We start from the raw sequence: 21,438 nt of genomic DNA on the forward strand, positions 1-21,438 counted from the left end.
CAGCCCTGGTTTTTTCTTGCCTTTGCCACACAGGTGCCCCCTGCTGCCTGTTGTTATGCAAGGCTTTTCCTAGCACCCTTCCTCAGTCCTTTTCCCTGTCCAATTCCTACCCAGCAAGCCCACCTCACCTGCTCTTCAGTGTCCGTTACTGTCCATGTGCTGATGCTGCTCCTCTGTCTTCCTGCTCCCTTTTGCCAGCTGCTGACACAGAGGCTCTAGGGAAGAGTCCTGGTGCACAGCCTGGCAATCTCGCTCTAGTCAGAGCTTTAATGTGCATGTCTCTAATAAATTATTAAGAAATTTCTTCCCAACAGAGCCAACGAGGCTCCATGAAAATTGAAGTACTTGTTGTTTACCAGGAAAACATGGCGAGGAGGTTTTTTTGTTTTTTTTTTTAATTAGGAGAATGGGGCTGTGATTCACCCTGTGTTAAACAGATTTACCTATCTAGCGGCACATGAATGGGATATTTTGAGCTCCTAGATACTAAATTGTTTTCTTTTTGTTTGATTAGTAATAGCTACATAGAAGGCTGTTTTACTACAGTTCACTGAGAAAGCTGCTACTGTGGGTTGTGTGTGCACATGCATGAGAAGGAAGTAGTTTAATTTATGATGTGCAAAGCATTTCACAGGAGTCGTGGTGTTTATCTTGGGGTCTCATATGGTTAGAAGCAGCCCCTGAATCTTGGTTGGGAAGTAGATGTGCTGTCTAAAAGACCACACGGGCTTCTGTCATCCTCTCAAAGGTGTGAGATTAGCTGTACAGCTCTCAACCTCTCCCACTGTTTGGAAATCTAGAGTTTTCCACTTCCACGGCAGCGATTCCCAGAATGTTCTTTCTAGTGGGCTACATCACCGATTTTACTCAGTCACCAGCAGAACAAGACAATTGATGTCATAGTAAGAAGAGAACCTCACATTTATTTAGTGTCAAATCTAAGTCTGACATGTGCGTTTTATTTTATCTAATAAAATTTGATCTTCCCATGTTAGACGTTACCATCTTTATTTTTCCATGGAGAAAACAGAATTGCAGTGGCATTTACAGTCATTGTCTTCTGTCTTATAGCTCAGAAATGGCAAGGTCAATGGTATGACAGGACTCTCTGGATTCCTAAAGAATGACCAAAGAGGACAGTGACCTCTGTCTCGTTCCCTTCTTTTCACAGGAGCATGGAATAGCCGGGGTTCCCAGAAACTTTGCTGGGTGACTATAAATGCACAAGCACTGAGAACTGCCCACCCTTCCAGATCCCAGGGCTAGGAAGGCCTCATCTGCACCTCATCCTCCCTCTTGCTCTTTATCAGGATCTCTTTCAGTTTTGGTGCATATCGGAACCTTTCAGCACTATTAACCAAAGACAGGCGTGGTGGGACTCAGTACAGTACAGTCAAGTGCGTGCCTCTGAGAGCTGCCCCTTGAATACACTCAGGGTCTACGCAGACACACAGTGACTCCCTGGGGTGCCTGTGGGGCTGGAGTGGCCTGGGTTAGTCATCCTCACTGGTCCACGGTCTCCTGCCCTTCTCCACTTCTTTGTGCTTCTTGCCACATGACATCGGCTTCCAAGATGAATCAGGGCCAGGGCAGAGGCTTGTGTCTTGGACCCCTGTAAGATTCAGGAGCCCTGGGAAGGCATCGCCCAGCTGAGTGTCCTCCTTCCCTTCCCTGCTGAGTCCCTGCAAGTCTCCCACATGCCCTGTGCTAGGCCCAGCTCCCAGGAGAGCCCCCTTGCTGCAGCCTTCTCCATTAAAGATAATTATATTGCCATAAAACCACAGCCTTGGTAATGAAGGCAGCTGGATTGTTGACTGAAAAGTAGACTATTAAGTCCAGTTCTCTTCCCATTACCATTCTAACTAGAATATATATGTCTATTAATTTCAGAGTTTCAGCTTCTAAAAATTTTAATAGCTCTGCCTTTAACTCCATTACTAGTTAATGGCGTAAACAAACATTTTGAAATTCTGCAATCAGCTTTTAAGACGATGACTTCGAAACCCTCATAGTTGACCACAATAAGGACTTCTTGGCGTCTCATAGTGACAGAACTGTTGATTAATCACTCAACTTGATTGAATTGTAGACCTTCTGTACACTGTGAGTAGAGACAAGTTCAGCCTGGGACAAGAGTACTGATTGACTCATTCCTTTTATAGACGTTTATTGAGCTGTGTTTTTGTTCTAACAAAGGTGGTACATAGGGCTCACAAAGTAGTTGTCGTCATTTTCTGTCCAGTCTTGGAGAAGAGATGGCACTGTTTAGTCTGACCTTCTCCGTGAGTAGAAATTCCCTCACGTTTCGCCAAGTGCCAGTCTCTGTGGAACAGGCTGCTTCCTGGATTGAGGGAGATTCATGGGATGCAACAAGTCCAGGGGAGATTTCTGGGAGAAGTAAAGCTTTAATCAGTGTTCATAATAGGGCTTGCAGCAAAGAAGTGTGTGCTTCCATGAAGAGACTCTTCAGAGGCAAGAGACCGTGTGCCTCCAGAGAGTGTGATGAGGGGCGGCCTCTCCACACAAGGCTCCAGTCTCACCAGTGACTTCCTCTGTGCTGCTGGGGCTTCTTGTTCCTCTATGGAGCCCAGGTCTCTGTGTGGAGTGAGAGGGTCAGAGGCTGCACTCAGACAAAAATGGGTGCAGGAATTCAAGGGCAGAACCAACACGGATGGATTGGGTTTTGTTTTAAAGGGATGAGGAGGAGTAGTTCACCACGTAGTCAGCTTCCTCTTTATTCCTGTGTAGACCTTGCACAGCCCCTCCAGAGGACTCTAGGGCACCCAAGTTGGACAGCAGCACACCCTCCAGTTCCACAGGTCTGCTTACTCCATGGCCGCTGTCAGTCAGCAGGGAAAGGGGCCTGTCCCTCTGGGACATCTGCACATCTCATGTCTTTAATGTCAGAATAATGCATTTTAATATAAAGATACGTAGGTACAGCCACATTCTGGGGAGAATTGCTGAATCTTTCCTGCCTTCCTCACTCTACATACATCTTTGGAGTATGCGAGACCGAGATAATGCAGTAAATAAGAAATAAAAAGGCAAAAAGTAAATAAGAAGGTTAAGATCCCTGGAGATTATACATACACAAGAAATAAATATTTAAATAGGAAAAACATAGTTCCTGCTGTAAGAGGGTTTATGGTCTGGGGAGTGAGAGAGAGAAAGCTAATAATACAACCAAAGCAATAAATAAGAATGATACCATTATTGTGATAAATCTGTGGGCAAATATATATAATGATGAGAGACAATAACAGGAATTTATTCATTTATTCAGCAAGTCCCTCAACAAATACTTCTGGAGTTATTACTACCTACAAAGCTCAGGTCCATGCTTTGGAAATTTTGAATTAAACTAGAGAAACCTCACTTCTCTTTTAATGAGAGTTTGCAGTTTAGAAGAATGCTCTTCTCCGATGGTTACTGGGAGCAAATACTAGTCACGTGTGTATAATGTGTTGTGTATAAAACGTGCCCAGATTTTACTTTTGAGGCTGAGACACTGGAAGAGATGACGAGACTGGCTGACACAGACTCGCTCCTCCTTCCTCCTCCCTCAGCTGGGAGTCAGGAGGTCTGAGCAGAAATCGATCCCCGCAATTTATTTTTAACTTCTTTCTCCTTAGCCAGGATTGATTTCTGCCTTTGTGATCAATGGCACAGAGAATAGGTCCACGTCCTGCGCCCTGTCACAGAGCTTGGTCTGGTCAGACCCAAGCTGGTCCAGCAGAGCATGAGAAGCTGATTATGAAAGTAATAGGATGAAGATGTTTAAAGGATAGGCCGGATTATCCTCAGGGAAGGATGCTTGCAGACTAGGGACTTCTGGAAACAAAACACAGGGCCCAGGAGCACAGGCAGGAGGGCAGGGGTTCCCAGAGCCTAGCATGGAGCCCAGGGACAGGGAAGCTGGAGGATTCATTTCCTGTATGCTCCCCTGACTCCTCCCCTCCCTTTTTGCTTTCTATTTTTCTTTCTCTTGCTGTTTTACCCTTACTATACCAGCGGCTACTTGACTGGGAAGTGCAAGTAAAATCAGCTGTTACAAAAGACACGCAAACAAACAAGTGATTGGATTTTCTCTCTCCATGCTTCCTTGGTTTCCAAGTGTGTGGTGTTTTAATCTCCATCCTGGTCTCTGCCCTCCACTTTTGCATCTAACCCAGCTTTTGCTTCATGGTAATATGAAGCAAATGGCTTTCACCTTTCCTCCCAGCCCTGTTGCCCCCTGATACACAGGCATCTTTGCTTCCACATTCCTGTGATAAAGGTGTTTTTGGAAGGGACCACACCTTGGGATAACTGACACTTGTTTCATGGGATGCAATGAGAGCAGAACTGTGCTGGCCCTGGCCTTCTGTCTTGCCGTTTTCCTGCCTTCCATGGGTCACAGCATGGAGAAATAAACTGGGGTGCTCTTAATATGGTTGTGCTTATTATTTCATTGTGTTTTGTAATCGCTTACCAGGTGATTGTGGAAGAGGTCAGAGGTCGAAGGGTTGGATGGCTTCCTTACTTCCTCTGAGATGCATGGGTCACTTCTGAAGCATCCTTGTGAAGTTGATTGCATATGATTCTTTTCCATTGTTCTCAGCATTTTATTCTTAAAGAATGCTCCTCATCTTTATCACCTGGTTTTCATGTCCTGGCAGATGTCCTTTATTATTGAAGGATCAGTGGATCTTGGAGAATCGATTGCCTATTTTATTCACCACTAACGCTGATTAAGTGGGAAACACAAGCTAGGCTTATGTGTAAGTGAGTGCGGTTGGTGTGAGACCCTCTTACCTCGTGTCATGGATGAGGTGCAGCCACTTCCCAAGGTCACACAGCCTACTTATAAACCACTGAGTGAAGTTTCACCCAAGGAGTTTGACCCAGAACCTTGTTTTTGATTTCTTCCCAGTTCTGGTCCTTCAAAGAGGAAGAGCCACACAGCCTATATTTTATTTATCTGAGACAAACTGGGTCAGGATTTGTGTACTGCACAGTGAGTAAGAACACACAACTTTAACAAAGTAGGTGTTCACAGCATGTCGGTTGGGTGACTGGTGAGGAAAACTGGCAGCATGCTATGTTGTGATAACTACAGCTAAAGGAGACTTTCTCACAGAGGGAACCCAGGAGGCGAAAGAGTGCGGAGCACCTGGTGTGCGTCATTCTCAGCGTCTCCTTTCCATGAGCTGTGTATGAGCATCACACTGTCAGCATAGTTGTATAAGGTGAAACCCAGGTCCTGAAGTACATAAATGGTTTCCCCAAAGGATACATTGTAGCCAACGGGGACAGAGGAGCTTTGAAATCCATTGTAGGCTTAGTTCCAAGACTTTTTATTAATTTTCACAACAAAGAACCCAGACAAATAAGCTAAAAGCTTCACACAGGTGACATTCCCAGTAATCCAGCTGTAATTTGGGTGTTTCTTCAGAAGCAAAAATTTACTTGTGATATAAACCAGTTTCTGTGCAGTAAACAAATAAACTAATAAGTAAAACCATAATAGGATTATTGAACAGTGTAGTATAGACTTTTTGTTAAAGATGCTAAATAGAAATGAAGCAAAGTGTTTATGCCATGTATTGTATAGCAAAAAGATTTAATAAAAGCTATGAACACACACATACACATGCACACACAGTTGTGTTTTTCTAAATCCAAAACCACCTCTTCTCAAACCAACAACTAGTGACTCATCATCTCGATTCTCTTTTCCTGCAACCTCTCAGGCTTTGCTGTTGATCTTTTTTTTCCTCCAAGATCCAGGCCACCTTATAACTACCTTTTCTCCCCATCACTCCCATTACTGTAAGGAACAGTTTGGTCAGTCTGGTTTCTTCAGGCCTCCACCTTCAAATCCATTATCTTCTTCAGCAAGCAAATGCCCTTTGATATTGCGGGCTCATGCTCCTCCTAAGACAGTGGGAGTGTAAGTCACCCGTGTCTGTGTGTTCCATCTGACACCGTGTGTGACTGTGTACCTGTGTATGCCAGTCTCACTGTGGAAGATGGTAGAAGATGGGTTAGGCCAAGTCTATGCAATCAGACAAATGTGTGTTTAAATTCCAGCTCAGACTTCTGCTACCTGTGTCACTTTGCCACCTGAACCCTTGGTTGTCTCATCTACAAGCGCAAACAAGGTGGGTGTGGATGCCACAGTACCATCTCAGATTTTATGGTAATTGTAGAAGGAGCACGAGAATAAGTTGAGTAAACTGGGGCATTCTGAGGAAGTCTTCATTGCACCTTGGTTCTGCTAGGGTATTATCACCAGTCTCATAATGTTATTTGTAGGCTTCTTATGTTAGGCTTGTTTTCCAATCAGATGATGAACTCCTTGAGGTTACAGCCCAATGATGCCCAAGTGTGTGGCATAGTTTGGTACAAAGTGCCAAATGAATACTTGCCAATGAAGAATGATTTATACTGGAATTGAATCCAGTGCCCATAAGGAGATGTTTAATTATGATGGATGTTGAAGGAGTGATGGGAATTTGTCCGGACCTTTCATGAAGGTCTCCAGGCAGGGAAGAGCATCTTTTCCTCTTCCATGTTTCCCACAGGAAAGGAGCTCCCTCACGGCTCTTGGTTTTCGTTAGCTGTGCGTAGGTGTGTTCAATGTGAAATTACTCCCCACTTACAGAAGTCCATGCCATCATCTTCCTGTTGTGGTTTTCTGATTATGACTATGGTGAAACAGATTTTTAGAAGACTAGCAAAGTGGCAGGAACCTAGGGTTACAAGTCAAAAAAGTTCTGGGATTGGCTTTGGGTCCCACCTTGTAACCTTTGAGTATAAAGTGAGGAAGTTTGCAGGCCTGTGTTCTCAGATCAAATGAGATGCACACAGTTAAAAAGTAACCTTCTAGCATAGAGTTCTGTGCTACTGTACTAGCATGTACTATTTACTGTGATGTACAAGAGGGACACGAAGAGAACTGAACAGGAATAAACCATTGTCTGCCCTCAAAGTAATTACAGTACAGCAAAAGAGCCAAGATTCCCCCACTTCTGTAATTCAAGACTAACTAAAGGTAACAAGTGAACAACAGCATTACAAAGAAATCAGAAGAAAAGATGAGTTCCACTGGAGAGCTACGATGGGGGAAGACCTAAAGAGAGAGGTAACTTGGGTGCTTTGGGTTTCCTTTGAAGGACTGGGCGTCCAGTGCAGGCCCTTGTGTGTGTCAGGCAGGTGCTGCACCACTGAGCTGCACTGCAGCGTGGAGATGTAGCTTTTGATTGACATCATTGTCACTTTTGGTGATGTGTCCTAGCCTGGGTATTTTTTGCAAAGGCTCTGGAATAGGCACATTGCACCACTCAGGGTCATGCAGTGTAGTAGACTTGGTTTAGGTTTAGAAACTCAGCCCGAAGCTTGGGCTCTGCCATTTGGGGCTGAGTGTCTTTGCATGTCAGCAACCTGACTGCCTGTGCCACCTCAGCAGGCGCACTGTGAGGGGACACAGTGTGTGCATAGTGCATCTAGCACTTGTACTGCTGGAGGAGAGAAGACCCTGACACAACAGGGGCAGTGGGCAAACACCAGGAAGCAGCAGTTGGCATTTCATGAGTGTTCATGGCTGTCTTGGGGACCTGGCAGTATTGTCTGAGAAACAACTTGACAGATGGCTTAAATTCAACTATGCCTGTTCCAGAAATCACTCATGAGGCATGCAGATCCCATGTTGGTGAAGCTTTACAGTCACATGCTGCAGTCTGCAGAAACCTCCAAGCCATCTGGAAATCCCATGTCCCAGGAAATCATCCCTTCTCCTATGGAAAGTTAATGATTTTATTTGCCTGGCCCTTTTTGGAATAACATATCTTGAAAACATCAATAAAATTAATTATTCTCTGAGCATCCATGTACACCTGCCATTCATCCCTGGTGGCTGAAGACACTTCTGTCTTGTGTCCTGCCCATCCATCTCCTGCTTCTCTTCCTTACATCCCCTTTTCCCCCTGACCCTTCATTCTGTGCCTTTGCCTACCCAGCAATTCCAGGCCTCACACAGTCACACAGGTGTGTCTGGACCATCAGCCGGATTTGCAGGGAGAACACTGCAGAGCACAGGGCTATCATAGATTCCTAATCATCCTAACTTTAGAACCCTTTACAGTCCCATGAAAAAGCATTATCATCTCACTTACTTACAAAAACCAATGAGAAAAGGGGAGGTACGGGTTCCTCATTTTTGTGGTAAAATAATCCCCAAACACCAAGAGATGAGCGAGCGAGTACAATGTTGCTGAAAGTAAAGCCACAGGATATTTACAGGTGCCAGAAATTTCCACCCTTCTCCTTTGTCTTTCACCCTTTTGTTTTTATTTTCTGAAGTTTGGGGATAAGGTAAAAACAGAAGCCAGTGTCTGACTTGGAGAGATTTCACTCAAGTGGTTAACCTCATAATGCCCAGTCATAAAAATGAGAATGTTATAAATGTTATAGATCAAATTTGGGAGAAAACTTATACAAGCACGTAGGAACAATGGTATACAGACAGTAACATAAGTGGACACTTTGCAATATATATCTAACTCCCACTTGGTTCCATATTTTACAAGACCACCTGGGCCCACAGCCCAAAAGGAACAGAAATGCTTTTGAGGGCAGAAGGGAGGTGCTGTGGGAGTAACTTTTAACCATGCTACTCAGGGGCTCATGGGTAGTGCCTTTGTGTGTGCCTATAAAGCTCTACCACCTTCACTTGTCTCTCCAGAAACAGACTCTCTAGGTTTTAGGTGTCACTGTGTAATTTGGAAGTATTCAAGTGCTCCCCAGTGTTGCACTCCAGAATGAAAACTGAATAAGTGTCTGACAGTTTTCATTTCTGCACTTATCTCTGCCTTTTAATCTATGTAAAACAAAATATTTTTTAAAAAAAAATTCTAGGAGGAATGGCAAGCAATCTGATTCCATTCCATTCAGATAGGCAGCCCAAGTGCTTCTCCTTCCTCGAGTCATAAAAACTGAGCCATGGAAGTCAGCCTTGATAAATCTCTGGCATAAAAACACTTAGGCTTTGTGGTCTGCACGTGTGGTTGCTTCCCAGAAGTGACCCTATGAAGGCATAGAGAGGAATTTCAGCCCTCCCTTTCTAGCCAGTAGCAATATGTAGCATCTTGGTGCCCTACCCCTCGCTTCCTATTCCTGGCAGTGTATGAAAACTACCACTGTGGTCAGCTCCTAAGGCTTCCAGGATGTGGCCAGTGCAGGCATCATTGTCTGTAGCTCCCTGGGAGTAGGGGAACTTGTAGTAGCCTACTGTGTGTCAGTTGCAGGGCTCAAACTTTCTATGCTCTGTTGCATTGAGTCCTGTTGCTCCCTTGCCTGTAGGGTAGTAGTCATGTCTTTATTTTTCACTGAAGGAGATCAGAAAGGTCAAATTATTTATCCAGGTCACCAAGTCAGCAAGTGGTAGAAGCCAGATCAAATACAGTTCTGGTATCCCAACTAGTGTGCTGCAGTGCTTGAAAATCAGAGACATGTGTGCCTTGAAAATGTTTATGGGGTTGGAAACTTAACCATGATTTTTTTCACTGCATTTAAAGAAGCATGGCCAGGGAGTCAGATGTGCTATTTTTTCTGGCCATGGGGATGGGCTAGACATAAACTCTTTAGTTACACAGCTTTCCAACTCCCCCCTTTCTCTGTTTCTCTGCCTTGGTGACATTTCTAACAGACTGTGAAAACCAAAGGCTCCTAGAAGTCCCCTGGCTGGGCTAATGAAGGTGGCAGATGCTTTGTCAGTATTATTTGGCCCATGACTACACTGCCAGATTAAGTGCATAGCTTTTTTTTACCTCCGCCCTCAAACCAAGGAGAGACGGCACTGTTGGCTTCAGTGCCATCTCTTATCCTAAATCTATTCTTGGTGAAGCTATTTTGGGACTACTGGTTTGGGTACCAATAAAAAATTTTACACATGAATCTCTTTCAAAGGAGTCCAGCCTCAGCATGGTATACACTTGTTAGACAATAGAATCCCTCTCTAGACATAAGGAGACAAAACTGCATATTGCGCTATCATCACAGAACCTGCAGGATAGGAAATGAACGGATGTCAGCTAAACAGTCACAGTGTTTAAAGTCTAGCAGAGGGGCTGATTCGCTGATAGGATGCAGTGTTGTTCCAAGTGCTGCCCCGCAGTTTTGATTCAGATGCACAGTGCTGTACATTAGCCACACGGCTCTGGCAAAGGAGCTGTGGTGGACAGACGCCAATTACCCTTCCACACGGAGGCCCCAAGGGCCAGCCTGATGCTCACAGTAGCTGCAGTGACTTCCTTCCTTAGGAGACCTGTGGCTGTTTGTCAACTAATTTTTTTTTTAAAGAACAGTGCCTCCCCGTGCTGCTCAGGCTGACCTTGAACTCCTGGTCACAGTGGTCCTCTTGCTTCAGCCACCCTCCATAAATGAAATGGTAGGCTCCCAGCTTGGGGATGCTTATGGTTCAGTAGTGAGAAACCTGTTTGCTTTGTTCTTAAAAGAGAAATGTGATCTTTGAAAGAATTATGTAGGTGGAGAGGGAAAGAAAGTCCTAACAACACCAAGATTTATTTTAAATAATCTGAACAGAATTAATGAGCAAAGAAATTGGAAAAGTTAATTGTGCGTCCTAACAGCTCGGCTCTTTCTTTTGTGTCTGTGAGGAGGAGGAAGTGCGGAGGGGCTGTGTGATAAGTCACTGAGATGTTCCTAGGAAGGGAGCATTTTTCTTGGCTTAGACAGACTGTGCCCATCACACTGGACCCTGTTGGTCCTCTAACTGGAAAAGCTTCTAAACGTCCTGTCCTATGAAGGCAGTGCTTGGCTTAGCCAAATTCATGTCCATCACAGCTCTTCTTAGTCACAGATTTCAGCAACAGGGCCGGTCACTACCGTGCAACAACAGAGCATTGATTTCTCCGTGCTACTTGACAAAGCCCTCACATGGAAAATCTGCCTTGTCACTGCATATTAGCTGGGAAGTTGGTTGTTGAGTGACACGGAATCCATTTCTCTCCCCAGAGAGGCTTACAGAGCTCCCAGAGCTGAGGGACCAGCTTACACTTTGAGAGTCAGATGCAACCTCACTGCACCCCTTTATTTGCTGCTTGTCTCTGAGTAGGTTGTTTAACTTCCCTACAAATCAGTCTCCTCACCTCCATGGAAATGTACAAGACAACAGCGCTAGGCATATTCGTTGCTCCAGAAATATTATTTGCTATTAATAATACACCTTAGGGCACTAGCAATGTAAACCACTAAGTAGTGTTGCTGGTAGGTTACTTTGTGGGTGTAAATAGTATCATGAAAGCACTGTATTCAATGTAAAATCGGTACTCCGGTTACTTGCCTTCTTTTCAGGTTACCTACCTCCACGTTTAAATTTTAAAAGCTTCACAGGTGTTTTCTTACCTAAGGTAGAAATATGCTCAGCTTCCAATCACCCAAGGGAGACAGGAAATGATTCAAGGCCTTTGGTTTCTTTGTGGGCATATTTCCTTCTTTTCTCCAGGGCAAAACATCATCCAAAAACAGATGAATGAAAAAACAAAAAAAGATATTTCAGGTTAGGCTTGGTCACAGCACGAGCAGAAACAAGTCTGAAGAGAGATGTGTTTAATGGCCAGTGCATTTGTCCAAAGGAATCATTTTCACTGGCCAGGAGCCCAGTTAAACCTGAAAAATGTAAATCCAGAAAATCAGATTAACGAGCCAGTCATTAGTAAGGAAAAGACCCAGCTAATTCTGTGTTTAGCATGACGGATGGGCCTAGAGCAAATAATTGGATGACATTCATCAAATGTAAAATAAAAGATGTCACTGAAAGGGAAAGTGGTAATAATCTCTGGGATTTACAATGCTGGCAGATTTGCTTGTGAGGAAGAGAAAAGTTCATCAAAATAGATTAATAGTTGCTAAACTTTATTCCGTCCTTGTGTGGTTGCCAGGGAGCCACACAAATAATTACGGAAAGGCAGCAGATACATCAGCCGGCATCACCCTGATGCTGGGATGGCTCTGCTCCCAGAGGAGTCTCTTCGGCTTCTTTACGGCCTCCGATTAGTCCTGAAGCAGTGGAGGAAACCAGAGGAACTCCAGGTCTCCTGGGCTAAGCTGATGAATTTCAACGATCTATGATTCAGTTGCTCGGTACATGCTGACCCCTTATTCTGTGCTGGACTCCCAGGGAGGGACATCACCGTCCCTGGTTAAGGGGAACTAACAGACAGGAGTCATCTTCGGGCAATGAGCTCCCCAGCTTCTCCAGCTTCAGCTTCTGAAGTCAAACACCTGAAGCAAACATGAACTATGGTGCTAGGACAGCCGTGGGGCAGACATTCCCATTTGAGGATGGGTAGATGCAAGAAAGAAATAACACATCCCAAGGGAGCTCAAAAGCCGGTAAGGGGAACAACATTAACTTTGTAGCTCCAGAGAAAACCTTTGGTGCCTTGACCCCTCGCATGTGCACTTAGGCAAGGGTTGAGTCCCCAGCCTCCCCAAGACCCCACTCTTGTAGCTTTTCTAGGCACATCCCATGCAGTACTTCACCCAGTTGTAGTCCAGTGCCCGTAGCTCCCCATTGATGGCTCCATAGTTCTGGGATCTTGGGAGTGGCTCCAACCCTGTGGCTTTGCTGGGCATTGCCCTGGTGGGACACTGCTGTATCCCCACACCTGCTGCACTTCTCCACCTGGTCTGGGACTCTCAGCAGCCTTTGAAGCACAGGTGGAAGTGACTGGGCCTCCACATCCCGTGTGCTCTGTGCACGTGCACTGCTAGCACCAGCTGCATGCTTTCAGGTTTTGCTCCTGTGCCTTCCAGAGAGGTGGCCTGAGCCACACCTGTGTCATGGCAGGGAGTGCTGGCCTGCGTTTGGGATGCAGAGACTTAAGAGAGTGCCAGTAGCCATCCCTGAGCTCCAGTTCCTACCTGGACACCATTCTGTGCCTAGGCCTGGGGCTCCGGGCGTTTGATGGCAGCAGCAGGCATGAAGATCCCCTGAATGCTGTGTGGTCCTTCCTTCCTTGTCCTGACTCACACTGTCTGACTTCTTTCATTCCTATTGACCTCCTTATGAAATGTTTGCTCAGCCACACCTTGATGTCCTCTCCCAAACATACTTTTGATTCTTGCCATGGCCAAGCTGAGCTTCTTTCTTTTGTATTATAAACTTTCTATGATTTGTTTTTCTCGTCTCATCTTACTAAGCAGTCAAGGGACGCCATGCCACATCCTCAGCTTTGTATAGGTGTTTCTCCGGTTAAATATTTGGGTTCTTGGTTTACAAATCCTGCTTTCCATGAAGCAGTAGCCCACAGAAATTCAACATTCTTTGCCACTTTGTAGCAAGGGTTTCTGAGGCCTCGCTCTCCTTTTTGCTAAGATCGAATTGGCACCAGTTTCACAGGGCACGTTCCTAGCAGCATTCAGCTCAGGGCCTCTTAGATGGTGAGCAGCTCTAAGCCTTCGATATTGATCCCCTCTTTTGAACCTTCACCCAAGTCACCTGTGCTGTTCTGCTCATGGTAATGCAGGCTTTTGTTGGCATTTATTCCAGAATGATTCCAGCCCTTTTCCTTAGGACTGGAACTGCTGTATAGTTCCAAAACTGTGCATTTTAGTATTTGTTACCAAATATAAATACCTTACCTCTCAGAACCCATTTCTATCCCAGACTATTTCTGCTGCTCTAACAACATACTTTAGATTGCATTCTTTATATCCTTTTTCTGTTTTGCGTTTTCAAAATTAAAAAATAAATAAAAGGAAAAACACTTCTATGAACTCACAAGACTCACTGAAGTTTAAAGCACTGACTGGATCTCAGCAGGTGTAAATGGAAACAGGACAAAGAAAGGGTGCAGGAAACACGGTGATGGCTTGGGGAAACTTAGATGGTGCTTGGAGAACCTCTCATATCCCTGTTCTCCATGTGACTGTGTCATATCTTACCCCCTTCCTCTGCACATCCGAAGCACAGTTAATGTGTGTACTTCTGAATCATAAATACCCGCAGATTGTGAGAGAGAATCTGTTTGTGTAAAGGGCTGCAATGGCTGTGGCTGGGCTGAAGTCTCAAGGCCATATGGTGGACTGTCCTTGCAAACATACGGCCCTGTTCTTCAGCCCTTGGTGACTCGGGAACCTGAGGGGCACCTGCCAGTGCTGGTGAGGGGTCCAGCTTTGTCATCGGGTTCCTTTTGGATGATGGTGGAGTCGTTTGGAGGAAAGCTTCTTCTACCTGACCAGCATTCAGGGTATCCTGTGTCCTCTAGGACACTGATCTGCTTTACAAAGTGCATGTTTGGTCTCAGGGTATTCTGCGTGGAGAGCTGAATTTTCATTGTATGACAGGTGCCCAAAGGATGTAGTCTGGGGCATCAAAAACCTTATGGTGGGAATCTATCCCTTCTGGTAGGTGATAAAAGCATTGTAGAACAAACTAGAAAGACAAGTGGGAAACATTGTGAATGCATGAAGAGCTGATGAGTTGTACATTTTTTATTGATGAGGTTTAATTATGTTTAGAATTTCACCGTGATGTTTTTAAAGCGGTTACCATCATTGTAAACACAGACTTCAAAGAAACAGTCACATCTGGGGAGGAGGCAGGGCGTGAGGCAGTGAGGAGCGCAGAGGTGTGCACTAGTTGTTGCTGAAGGGTTCATGCTATGATGGTCAAAGTGCGGTCCCCAGATCAGCGGCAGCATCACCTGGGAATTTAGTAGAAGAGAAAACGAAACTGTAACCCAGTTCAGTTGAATTAGACTTTGGACCCAGCGTTCTGAGTTTAAATAGTGATCTTGATATATATTAAACTTTAAAACTGCTAATCTGGTTCTTGGATTGGCAGGTGCATTAACAAGTGTTTATTTGATATTTAAAAATAAAAACAGATCAAGCAAATAAATACATAGGACCATGTAATGACTGATGTTGACCGTGCATCTCAATCCAGAGATTATGCTTTCATGTAAGGCTAAAACCTGAAGCTGATTTTAAGAAGGAATCCCCCTCAAAACCAGACTCCTTACAAAATAGAAATAATCAGCATTACAATACAATAACAGCTTTAATGAGAAAATAGGATGCTGCCCTAGGACACTGCAGAATGTCAGGGAGAAGACTCTTCTAGAGAGAAGTCTCTCCTCTCCCAAGCTTTACAATCTAAGCTTCTGCACCCCAATTTTTCCAAAGCTCTGCTTTGTGCTGATTCTGACATCTGTGCCTGGCATCTTGGGGTACCTGCTCTGTGGGCTTCTGGTCTGTGCAGAGTGAGGAGGAGGGTGCATGGGAGAGGACTTCTCTTGGAGAGAGACTGCTGGGTCACTTCTCGTAGAGCTGTGGCACCCACTCTGCTCCCAGCAGTTGCTGTGGACAAAAGCCAGCTTAGGGCCAAGGGGAAAGCCTGGCCAGATGCCAGCATGGGGCCTCTGTGAGGACAGGACACAGGCCTGGAATACAGGCCTCCTCGGCTCAGCAGCGTAGGGGCTAATGTTATCCCACTGTTTTCTCTGAACAGGCCTTGCTCCCTTCTCCTGTGGGTGTTGATTTCCCTTGACTTAGGGTGACTGGGCTGAGGGCAGCCATCTGCAGGTCACTGTCCCTTTGGCAAGAACACTGCAGTAAGCCAGGCTGGGGCACTGTTTCTTGGTGTAGGTCTCAAGTCCCCTAAGGAGTACCCCACTGCTTCCAAAGTGAGATTAAAGGGTTTGTCCCTGTCACCCCTCTCCTGCACCCCCAGCTAGAAGACAGCAGAGCTGTGACTCAAACCCAGGACTTGTGAATTTCAAATCCAGAGCCTTTTCTCTAGCATCTGATTGCTTTAAGCAACACGTACATGGAAAGAATCAGTAAATGTCTGCTCCATACATGGCTTTATAAATATGAGGAGGTGGGAGCTGGAGTTCAATTTCAACATAATGAGACTTTTGAGCAATAGTAATTATTTAGATACAGAAAACATACTTGGAGAATTGTGTCAGGGTTGTGGTAGATTAACAAATTCTTAAAAATAGGCAGATCATAGGTGCCGTCTGTGTCTGTGGTCTCTGTTGGTGGCTGCAAACACTTATTAGGTATGTGCATGTGCAGAGCAGTGATAAAATGCAGAAATCAGTTCATGCACAGACAGGTAACCTCAGCCAGTGGGAAGGGTGTCACACCCCCACCTGTGTCAGCACCACGGATTTTATAGAAACTCGGGTTTTGTGGGATCAGAACCTCAAAGCCAGCCAGGGGACATTCTCTGAAAGGTAACCACAGACCTAGGGTGGCTGTTGGTAGAGAGGCTGGGACTTCACAACCTGCCCACAGCCCGTGGTCCCATGTAATTTCTTTATGTTTCTCCCACAATCTAGGTCACAACAGGCGGAAGAGCCAGCTACTATGTGTCCTATCGAAGAGAAGCCTTCGCTCAGATAAAGCTGCCCAAGTACTCCCTGCCGAAGGTATTGCTTGGCTTGAACCACTCACTGTCCTGAGCCCTGCCTGACAAACTGAGGGCTGGGCCAGCTGCCGCGGTGCATGGAGGGAGGCCTGACATGGTTGGGAGACTCCTGGTACTCAGCCTGACCAACTTTGGAGTAGTTTGGCCACCGCTCTTGTTGTTGATCCTGGGTTCTGTGTTCCCCTTCCGACAGGCCCTCAAACATGTGTTGTGGCCTTGGGTCCTTTCCCAGGGGTGGTAGTGAGCAGAGCGTTGGCTTCGAAATCTGGTCTGAGACCCCTCCCTTTGCAAAGTCCTTTTTTGTTTAATATCATTTTTACTAGCATGTGTTGGCAATCAATGATGATACTTTCATCAAGGGGACCTGGGATGTGTACACTGCAAATCTTAATTTATTTTTGGCCCCTTCCCTACCCTCTTCATTCTTACCAAATAGAACATTGAGTTCAGGCAGGAACGTAGATGCTTCCTGCATATACTCAGATGTGCACAGGTAAGCCTGGCAGCTTTGCTTTTCCCTACGCTTCCTTATTTTAAAGGTAAATATAAACACACTGTTTATGTTTCCCCTCTTTTCTACTACTGTAGTTAAAATGGGGTGGTTTCCTGAAACCACATATCATGTGGTGACATTTTATCTTCTCTGTTGGAACACTATAAAACTTGTTGTGTGGACACAATTCCTAGTGGCCATAGGCTTTGGGAGACAGAGCTTATGACTGCAGCATGAACAGGATAGGATGAGTGGCTGTCACTCAGGCTACAGAGAAGTTGAGGCACATATCAAGTGTCAGGTGGCAAAGACCTGGGCCTCTGAGCTGATGGTAAGAAACGCATTGTGAGGGGCTAAATGTGTGCAGAGACTAAATGATCAGGAAATAAGACCGTGGGTAATTTTCCATCCTCTGGAGTTTTTATTCTTTCAGCTTTTTATGCATGTACACACTCATTCCCTGGTTTGTGTGTTCATTCCCTCTTTAACATAACCTTCGATCTAGTCTGTCCTCCACTTAAGGAGGTACTGTATACCAGCATTGAACTAAATTCTATGGATAGAGGAGTGAGTAAGGCACAATAGGTTGCTGCCTTCCTGAAGCTTATAGTCTGGTAGGGAAGGTAGTTGCTAAATAAACTACTGTAGATACAGAGAATGTTATTGAAATTTAATGAACTGGAATAAAAAGGCAAGGAGTTAACCCTGCAAGCAAGGGTGGGGAAGGAAGCTGATTGGGGATGCTGCGGCTCCTTGGTAAATCGGAGGAGGGGTGTACAGCACCCTAGGAATGAATGCCCAGGTCTATGGATGCTTGAGTCATTCATGTAACACAGTGCAATACTTCTATGTGATCTACACATTCCTTCTGCATAGTGTAGATCACCTCCCAACTGCTACTCTAATATGAACACTATGGAAAGAGGTGTTGGACTGTATTGGGTAGAGAATGACAAGAAGAAGGTCAAGTCAAGTCCATTGAATACATCTACAGTTCTGTCTACACTTTGGATCCACAGGTATTTGAATCCATTCATGTGATACGTATAGATACATAGGCCCAACCATGCCTGGGCAGGTCCTATTTTAAGAGAGAGCATGGTTCATTTACCCAACTGAAAAGCCATCTTGAGAGACTGGGCTGCAGAGAGAGGTAGAGGAGCTCATGATGCAGGTAGGACTCATAGTAAGAAGCATGGGGGCCATGAGAGCCAATCTCTGCTTTTCTCTTCCTTCCCTATCATTGTCTTTCATGGAACCATTGTAAAAAATTATCGTTGTCAAATACGCCCGCCAAATATGCTCAGCTAAAACAGGAAAAGTATATATCTGCCTGGAGAAAATTATAAAGGGAAAGTTCGGAGTCATACTTTCCCTAAAGATAACCCATCCTCCCAGTAACCTAAGGCCTCCTCACATTGGCCTAAGAAATGAGTTTCAGGGGCTTTCCAAGGCATCTCACGGTGTAGGTTCATTTTGCCTCTGTACGTGGGCATATTTTATATATTTTTAGCCTTCTTAGGAAAACAAACAACTCGCTCCCCTGGGGTATGTGGCTGTGTGTGAGGATAAATGAGTTCGGGAATTGATTACCGCCCTGGAGTGCTCCATCACTGATTATCAACCCCACGGCTGTGCATTGTGGGGGGTGTCATCCCACCCAGGCACCCCCTTTTGAGTACTTTATCCAGAGCAACTTCTCATTAATATGAGGGCTGCTGGGAAAATAGCTGGGTAGCTATCGATCCCCTTTATTAGCTGGTGTTGGCCCAGATTTTGATAGTCGAGGCTGCTGAGGTGCAAGTGTTGGGTAGAAGGAGCTTGGGTTTGTCCCTTGTTTAAAAATGGGAATGGCATTTAGACACGCTGCTGCTATTCCATGTAGCACGGTGGCTGCTGTTAGGTGTCTCGCTTAGAAACAAACGTATGGAAAAGCTCACCATCACTTCTGTCCTCAGCTCCAGGCTTCTCTGTTCAGGGCGCGTGCTATGTGATTTGGAGTACTTTGCAGAGAGGGAAGTGAGTGTCCTTCATAATGAGCAGCAGCTTTGTGTTGAGCCCTCTGTAACCATACCTGGGCATCGGGGTGGCACTGCCTTCAGTTCACAAGCATAAAAAGCATAGTCCTGGGGAGGGAGTGGTGACAGGTGACAGGGACCAATGGCGGCCCTGAGAAAAGCACTTAAGCTTCTGAGTAGATACCCTGGGCTTCGGTTCCAGCTCTACCACTTACCTATCCATGAACTCAGGTCTGTGAAGTGGGGATTAAAGCACCATGACAAAGTCTGAGCATTCATGGAACGGCCTGCTGAAATGCTCAATAAAGCTAAGGGATGGTTGTGACCTTGGGAGTAATCACAATGCTCTCAACCTGCCTGGTGTGGAGCTCTCTGTTCATGATGGGATCACCTCTCAGCAGGGTCTGGACTCAATATTGCTTAAGACTTTCACTTTGCCACTCTGAGTGGTACCCACTTCTGTCATTCAGTGTCTGGGTTTATTGTTAGCTTACTACTCTGCTAATCATTCTATGGGAGGAAAACATAGCTTTTTGCTTGTTGTTTGCTGCAAGGGTTCAGGCTGTTAGTGTGTTGAACTTTGACAGAGCCCAGTGCCGCTGGAAAACAGCGGAGGGTAGGGAATTTCCTATTGCTGGAAATTGCTTGCTGAAAGCGACTACCCGCAAAGAGCCACTCCCATCATGAACTCACATGTCTGCGTGGTTTACCTGTAACAAGACCAGATTCTCACTGCTTGTCTCACAAATGATAGGCAGAGCTGTCCTCGTGGCTAATCTGGATCAAATGCCTGAGAATTTGGCTTGACTTTAAGTAAGTTTGGCTTTTCTCTTACCCTTGGCCTCTGAACTTTGCCTCATGCTTGAGCTTTTGAAAGTCCTGAAGGCTTAAACAAACAGTGAAAAGAGAGCAATCTCCCTTAACAGCCCTTCTGAGAGTCACTTGAACCCAAAGAAAATGACATCCTCTTCAGTCAGTTCTTCCATCATGCACCCTGCACACCACTCCCTCTCCAAGTTCTTTCTAGGTTTATTGTACTTTTTCCAACAAAAGCAATTCTTTCCCCACCTTCCTTCTGAGGTGCTCACAGATGTGATTGGCAGGGTATTCTCCTGCAGTCATCTTCTCTTACCTAAGTCTTAGTAGACTGTCGATATTTGACAGTAGAATGTATTGTTTCCTACTTTTAATGATAAAGGAGAGAAGAGAGCAATAGGGCTTAGACAATTTATTACCATCATGGTGACTTTTGATTTTACACTTCCACAAATACTGACACATCCTTCTGTGCTGTATTGCACACTCCTTGAAAAACCTTTTCTCACTTCCTGTTCACTCTTCAAGCTGGTACTAGCCACCCTCTACCCTCCCACCCACCTGGCTTCTATTTCCCAAAACAATCCTCTAAGCCATTGCTACCAGTGGCCACCTGCCTCCCAAACCTAAGGGGCATTTCTGCACTGTGCTCATCTCTCTGGAGCATGTGACACAAAACTGAGAAATCCATCCTGGATCCTCTTCCCTTTGGCAGCATTTCATTAGTGTTTCCTTTTCGAATGCCCTCCCTCTGACTACTCGTTAAGTACAGGTGTTCCTAAATTCTTGCACTCACATATTCTCTGGTGAGAGTCCTATTTCTCACACAGGTAAATGCTACATCCAATCCACAGCCTGCTTCTCTCCATGTACTCTCCACATACCTAACTGCTTATTTGGAGGAAACTGGAATCTTAAAATAAAAACAAAAAAACCCCTCCTATGTCACTAGCCTACAACTGACTCCTAGCCTCCAACCTGTGTTCCTTGTACCTGATCTGTCTCTCCTCTTAGTGTCCCTGCTCCATTATTTATTCTGTAAGCTTTTGTTCTATGTCTACGATGAGCCAGCTACTCTGTGAATACTAGAGATAAAATGATAAGGGAGACAGTTTTCTCGCCTCTAGAGTCTCATAGACCAATGAGAGAGGGAAGACATCAAGTAAATAATTGCACAAGTGATTACTTAACTGTGACAGGCATGCCTGGTGTAGACAGAACAGCAAGCTGTGTAAGTCAAGTCTCCCAAGCATTGTAGATATGTACACCCTTCTGCGGATCCCCCAGTATAATTTACCCTTTAACATCTCATCAGTGCCTTTCACAGGAGTCTCATGAAGGACCCATTTCCTTAGTTCCACCCTTCAGGCACTATTACCTGGACTAGGGCAGTAACCCTGTAAGCTTTCCTCACTTGTGTTTAACATTGCCCGCTCAAATCCACTCTTCACACTGGTTCTACAATGAAAAAGATCATCTGAAGAGCTGAATCCTCTCCAACCAAACCTCTGCATGGAGCAACACTGAGCATACCTTTCTCTTACTTAATACGTAAGAGAAATTGTTCTACCTTGGGAGAAAAGGTTAGGTGCCCCCAGAACTCATGTGATGGGACCCGCCCCTCTGTGTCTTCACTCCCTGCAGAACAGAACTGCTTTTGG

At 45.2% G+C, this 21,438-nt stretch overlaps 1 protein-coding gene across 1 annotated transcript in view; it reads left to right on the forward strand.

The window, feature by feature from the left end:
* Positions 1-21,438, forward strand: part of Sorcs3 (sortilin related VPS10 domain containing receptor 3) — a 591,788-nt gene that overhangs the window by 436,869 nt on the left and 133,481 nt on the right. The window contains exon 8 of the mRNA XM_063244673.1: positions 16,362-16,451. Coding sequence (XP_063100743.1) covers positions 16,362-16,451 — 90 coding nt within the window. The remainder of the gene's footprint in view (positions 1-16,361; positions 16,452-21,438) is intronic.

This window comes from Cavia porcellus, unplaced genomic scaffold (assembly GCF_034190915.1).
Source record: "Cavia porcellus strain 051 isolate PalLab524CR breed Dunkin Hartley unplaced genomic scaffold, mCavPor4.1 scaffold_2, whole genome shotgun sequence".
In the NCBI taxonomy this organism is placed as follows: Eukaryota; Metazoa; Chordata; class Mammalia; order Rodentia; family Caviidae; genus Cavia; species Cavia porcellus.